Source organism: Daucus carota, chromosome 8, assembly GCF_001625215.2.
Source record: "Daucus carota subsp. sativus chromosome 8, DH1 v3.0, whole genome shotgun sequence".
NCBI lineage: Eukaryota > Viridiplantae > Streptophyta > Magnoliopsida > Apiales > Apiaceae > Daucus > Daucus carota.
In genome coordinates this window covers 1,315,783-1,322,420 of record NC_030388.2, presented here as the reverse complement: position 1 = coordinate 1,322,420, position 6,638 = coordinate 1,315,783, and the positions used below count along the sequence as shown (strand labels likewise).

Genomic DNA, 6,638 nt, shown 5'->3' with positions numbered 1-6,638 from the left:
AATTTAGTCAATCATTATAGCCAACCTCCTTAAAGATTCTATAGACAACAACCATGCAACAAAAAAAAAAAAAAAAAAAGACAACAACAATGTCTCGTTGAGGTTGAATTAATTTCTATAAATTTTCATTTATAATATCTTTTAATTAATTTCAATTCAGGTTCCAAAGATTTGGAGACAATCTTAGTTCTGCTAACGAGGTAAGTTATAAACGAAAAATTTAAAGTCAAATTCATATGGAGTGCTGGTAATTAGGTTAAGAAATTTAGTTCTAACTTCTAACTCTAAGCATGCATGTGGTATGTCCGAGCATGATACATGCATGTAACAATTAGGTAATAATACTATGTGATGTGTTTGAATTTTGTAACGCAGGTTTATTTTTTTCTTATTACGATTTTCCCGCAATTTGTTTTCACTCTTTCCCAAAAACCAGTACGTTCGTACACTCTCTGAATTAAAAAGTCTGTAATACAGGACATACAGTATTTCATCAAAAGATTACTTTATACTTAAAAAATCACAAAAAGAAAATTGAATTCACTAAAAAATAACACCATTCGAAACGAATATATTACATTAATAAAGTGGATATTAATGAATTTTTTATTAAAATTTTGTGGAAAATACATAATCTTTACAACTTTTTCGTGGCACAAGAGTATCTCCAAGCGGCTCTTTAAACAAACTGTTAATTTCAAATTTAAAGAGTAAGGCAAAAATTAGAATTTCAATAGCTCCTACAAGCTCTTTAAAAATTTAAGAGCTCGTCATCTCTTCTCTTTTTTAAAGAGCATCTAAGTAGCTCTTCATTTTTTATTTATAAATATAATGTTAGTTTCCCTACCTGTAACATTAATTTCCTCTTTTTTTACTTTTTATTCTCTCTCATTTATATGAATAAAATATGAATATTAGAGAGCAAGTATAAACATGAGTATTAAAGTTGTCATCTTTTTCAATGTCTTAGCATTAAGAGAGCCGATATTATATTATATTTTAAAGCGACTGCACCTTGACACTTTAGTAACGGACTACATACATTCAATTTCTAGTCCTTGAGGTTTTTCAATCTCAGTAATACACTCCCGGCCGGCCAGTATTACACACTTGTAAAACAAAATGAAGTCAATCTTTTTGATCATGCTGGTGATGCTACTGACGCCAGCTGCCACATTTGACAGTGATAACACCAACAGGCTCGACAAAGCTGGAGCCATTACTAAGCCAGGATGCAAGAGCAAGTGCGGCAACTTAATCGTGCCATATCCATTTGGTATAGGACTAGGCTCCGGTTGCTCTACAGACAACTCATTGTCTAGTTGGTTTGATGTTAACTGCGACACTTCTTTTGACCCTCCCAGGGCTTTCTTGGGTACTACAAATATTCAAATTTATAAAATATCGGAGTCTCATATGCACATTGCCACTTCCATTGTTTCCAAGTGTTACGGTCCAACTGGTGATTTAACCGCTCTAACATCAATCTATATTGATCTCAAAACTAGTCCATACACTTTTTCAAATCTAAACACTTTTACAGTAATTGGTTGTGATGATCCAGCAATGATGGTAGGACCTGATGAGAAGCTTTATGGTTTCAGTTGTGTTTCCGTGTGCCCCCAAGATAATGCTTATGATTGTTCCGGAAATGGTTGTTGTCAAATACAATTATCAAAAGGTCTACAGTACTATCGGGCTGAATTTGATTCAGGAAACCATACTGAGGCTATGTCATTTGATCATTGTAGTTATGCTTTTTTAGGTGAAAAGGCTAGTTTTAAGTTTTTTGGGGCTTCAGATCTCTCTGATCCCACCTTCTTGAATAGAACAGTGGAGAGTGTTCCAATACTACTTGACTGGGTCATCAGAAACCAAAGCTGCAGTGAAACTCAAAAGTCGAACACTAGTAAATGTCAGTCCAATGCATTCTGTGTAGATTCAGACAGTGGTCGTGGAGGGTATACTTGTAGTTGCAACCAGGGTTTTGAGGGTAATCCGTATCTAAGTCCTGGCTGCCAAGGTAAACTCGTATTCTTCGTTCAATACATATACTCAGGAGCAATATTTAGTTACTTGTGCACTTAGCAAACGGTTTACTGATTGTGAGTGTATAATCCTTTATTATTTTTTTTTTGTCAGATATGGATGAATGTGCTGACCCAAACAAAAATGTGTGCGAGGAAATTTGCATCAACACTCTAGGGAGTTATAAATGTTCTTGTCCCCATGGATACTACGGGGATGGCAAGAAAAATAGCCAAGGTTGCATTGCCAAGACTTCAGAATTTCCTGTAATCAAGTTCGGTCTAGGTACTATCTTTTTTCTTCATGAATATGTGTATATATGTATACTAAGCGGTGCAAATACACGAGACTTTTTTAATTATTTTATAAAATCTTATTCTTAATATATTTAAAATGATGGAAAAATTATTTATCAATAATAAATCATAATTTTAAATTAAAAAATAATATAAAATGAAATTATATGACTTTTTAAAGCAAAACTATTTGTGCAGTAATATCTCTTGTCCGGTTCTTTTGGTCACGTCTTAATTTTGACCTTTGTCTTCGTGCTTATTTAGTAACATTGTTACACTGACATCATTAATTTATTTCGATCACCTCTTTGTTAATCTTTTATGTTTTTTTATCCCTATGATATATTTGTATTTTGATATTAACAAAATCTTACAAAATGATTTTTACAAAGATGAGAGGAGAAATTATGAGTCTTATGTGGAGTGATTTATGTTCAATATCTTGGCCAATTTTATATATGAAAGATTTTAGTGTCGTCCCGACGGTTGAAGATTCTGCTATGTATAAAAGTTTTTGTTAACTTATATTAGTACGAGAGAATTTTGTATGTAATATTAACTTCTATTACCATAATTTCAAATCTTTCACTTAATTTTCTTTGTTGATATGTTTTTGTGTAGTAAAGTCTATACATGTGACGCCAACTTCTATTAAATTATATTTATAAATTTATTTTATATTATAATTATGATACCTAATGTGAAAAAATTTTATGTTCTAGAATTAAAATTGATAGACATAAGTTGTTTTGAACTAAGAAAAGAAATCATAAACATGCAAGAAGAAGGTAGAATTCGTTTTGGATTAGGAAAAGGTTTTTGTGTTAGTTCCTCACATAAATTCGGCTTATTAATTTTAATATTGTGCGTAATATTATTTTTGTTTAGTATGTTACGTTGTTTAAAAAATATATTAGATAAAAATATATTTGTGACAATACAATTTATATGCTTCTTCAATTAAAATTGGTAGAAAATATTTATTTTGGATTTAAAAAAATCATAAACATGTGAAAGGTAGAATTTGTTTTGATTCAGAAAATGAATCATAAATATGCAAGTAGATATCAATTGACTTATGGAATATAAGATAATTTAGTTCTAATCTAACGGTTATTATTTGTTCAGTATACGATCCAACGGATAATATTCTATTACGATAATTTCTCATCTTTCACTTAATTTGTTTTTGTTGATATGAATTTGTGTAGGAAAGTTTCATATATGTGACACCAACTTCTATTAGATTATATTTATAAATGTATATTATATTAGAATTATGATACTTACTGTGATTTATTTATTTTTCTAAAAAATTGTATTATTCCAGAATTAAAATTGATAAACATAATTTGTTTTGAATTAAGAAAAGGAATCATACATGCAAGAAGAGGGTAGAATTCGTTTTGGATTAAGAAATTCTTTTGTGTTTTTAATTTCCTCACATAAATTCGCCTTATTAATTTTAATATTGTGCATAATATTAATTTTGTTTTGTATGGTTATTTAAAAAATATATTAGATTATGACAATAAAATAAAATAAAATATATATTAGATAAAAATATTTTTTTGACAGTGCGATTTGTATGCTTCTTAAATTAAAATTGGTAGAAAATATTAGTTTTGGATTAAAAAATATCATAAACATGTGAAATGTAGAATTTGTTTTGGATTTAGAAAAGTAATCATAATTAGTAGATATCAGTTGTCTTATTAAAGAATATAAGATAATTTTGTTCTAATCTACGATCCAACAGATGATAAGATTTTGGTCTTGAAAAAACCATACAACCAAATTATTTCCCTTGGTCTTGTTAATTATATACTAGCTTATAGCCCGTGCAAGGCACGGGAGCTTTTTAATTATTTATAAACCTTTTAAATATATTTTAAATGGTGTGAAAAAATTTAATTTATAAATAATAAATTAAAATTGTATGTATCATGCCAAAATATTAAATTATTATCAATTTTTAAATTATTTTAAGTAAAATATGTGACGCCAACTCTTATTAGATTATATTTATAAATGTATTTTATATTAGAATTATTATGTGATTAAAATATTTTTTAAAAAATTTTTATGGTTCGAGATTAAAATTGATAAACACAGTTTGTTTTGAATTAAGACGATGAATCATAAACATGTAATAAGATTGTAGAATTTGTTTTGGATTAAGAAAAAATTTTTGTATTCGTTCCTCACATAAATCGAGCTTATTAATTTTAAAATATATTAGATAAAAATAATTTTGTGACGACGCGATTTATATGATTCTACAAATAAAATTGGTAGAAAATATTTATTTTCGATTAAAAAAATCATAAACAGGTGAAATATAGAATTTGTTTTGGATTCAGAAAAGGAATTATAAACATGCAAGTAGTAGTAGATATCAGTTGTCTTATGGAACGAAAGTTAATTTTATTCTAATCTAACGATGCTTATTTGTTCAATATACGATCCGATGGATAAATCTAATTTTGTGACGGTGCGATTTATATGATTCTACAATTAAAATTTGTAGGAAATCTATTTTTTGTATTAATAAAAACCAAAAACACATGAAAGACGGAATTTGTTTTGGATTCAGAAAAGGAATTATAAACATGCAAATAGATGTCAGTTTCCTTATAGAACAAAATTTAATTTTGTTCTAATCTAACGGTGCTTATTTGTTCAATATACGATTCAACGGATGATAAGCTTTTGGACCATAAGACCAGCGACCAAATTATCTCCCTCACGCTTATTATATATAAGTATGTAATAAGTATATAATATAATTGTGTCGTTGAAGAGAATATTTAGTATTGAGGTGTAAAAATTAATAATTATTCTTCAGGTTTAACGTTGTTAAAAGTACAGAAGATTTTTCAATGTTAATAATAGCTGAAAATATGTATATTAAACAGAAATAGTAATAACACATGCAAATTATTCCATTTTGTGTGCAGGCATTGGATTTGGTTTTCTGGCAATAATGATGGGAACAGGTATTTTATATATCACCATTAAAAGGAGGAAACTCATAAAGCAGAGGGAAAGGTTCTTTCGAAAAAATGGTGGTGTGTTACTAGCACAACAAATGGCTTCAAGTAGCAGAGGTGTCGAGTCGTCCACAAAGATTTTCACAGTTGAAGAATTGGAGAAAGCTACTAATAACTACGCTGCTGATAAGATTGTTGGACGTGGTGGTTTTGGCATGGTGTACAAAGGGGTTTTGCCTGATGATCGCGTGGTTGCGGTCAAGAAGGCAAGGATAGTGGATGAGAAGCAAGTAGGGCAGTTCATTAATGAGGTTGTAATTCTCTCTCAGGTGAATCACAGACATGTGGTGAAACTCTTAGGTTGCTGCTTGGAGAATGAAATTCCGCTTTTAGTGTATGAATTTGTACCGAATGGTACCTTATTCCACCACATTCATAATAATAGAGGACTCGAGTGGCTATCACTTGAAAATCGTCTGAGAATAGCCACAGAATCTGCGGGTGCACTTGCATACCTTCACGGTGCAGCTTCCATTCCTGTTATCCACAGAGATGTGAAGTCTACCAACATTTTGTTGGATGAAAATTATGTCTCAAAGATTTCAGATTTTGGAGCTTCAAGGCTAGTACCCATAGACCAAACACAAGTCACGACGTTAGTTCAGGGGACACTAGGCTACCTGGATCCTGAGTACCTACATACAAGTAGGTTGACACCTAAAAGCGATGTTTATAGCTTTGGTGTGGTTCTTGCTGAGCTTCTAACCGGGAGAATGCCGCTTTTATTGGAAAGTGAAGAGGACAAAACCCTAGCCACCCAATTTGTGATGGCAGCTCAAGAAAATCAGTTGTTTCACATTCTTGAGCCACGAGTCATGAGGGAAGGGAGCTCAGAACAGCTAAAAGCAGCTGGCGAACTTGTGAGGCGATGTCTTAGCTTGAATGGGGAGAAAAGGCCTACAATGTATGAAGTGGCAGTTGAACTAGAAGTTATAAGAAATAATGGCAAATAATCTTGCATGTCCTGATAAAAATCGATGAAAAAAAGATCCTGATGAGTCATGGAGCTAAACAATGATTGATCCTGCCAGCATTAGTTAGAATTAATGGCAAACAAGTCTCTCTCTAGCTCTCTCAAACCCCCCCCCCCCCCCCCCCCCCTCTCACAAATATATGATTTGACCGTTTTATTTGTTGATTATAACAATTTAATATATTGCATTTGAGTTGTATAATTTTGTATATAATTTTTAATAGTCTATTTCATATCTTGCATGCAATTATAATTATGTTATTATCATATTCATATTAACCTTAATAA

The 6,638-nt window shown here is 30.7% G+C and overlaps 1 protein-coding gene across 1 annotated transcript; it reads left to right on the top strand.

Annotated features, from left to right (window-relative positions):
• The first annotated feature begins 1,122 nt into the window (after positions 1 to 1,122).
• LOC108197907 (wall-associated receptor kinase 2) lies at positions 1,123 to 6,375 on the top strand. The gene is made up of 3 exons (XM_017365646.2): positions 1,123 to 2,023; positions 2,143 to 2,313; positions 5,285 to 6,375. Exons 1-3 carry the CDS (start codon positions 1,123 to 1,125, stop codon positions 6,328 to 6,330), a joined length of 2,118 nt encoding a protein of 705 aa, XP_017221135.1. The 3' UTR covers positions 6,331 to 6,375.
• Positions 6,376 to 6,638: the final 263 nt, after the last annotated feature.

Excerpts from the sequence above, each read along its gene's own strand:
- LOC108197907 (XM_017365646.2), top strand. The coding sequence starts at position 1,123 with ATGAAGTCAATCTTTTTGATCATGCTGGTGATGCTACTGACGCCAGCT. Across the intron at positions 2,024-2,142 it reads TCTAAGTCCTGGCTGCCAAG|ATATGGATGAATGTGCTGAC; the intron begins GTAAACTCGTAT and ends TTTTTTTGTCAG. Across the intron at positions 2,314-5,284 it reads TGTAATCAAGTTCGGTCTAG|GCATTGGATTTGGTTTTCTG; the intron begins GTACTATCTTTT and ends TTTTGTGTGCAG.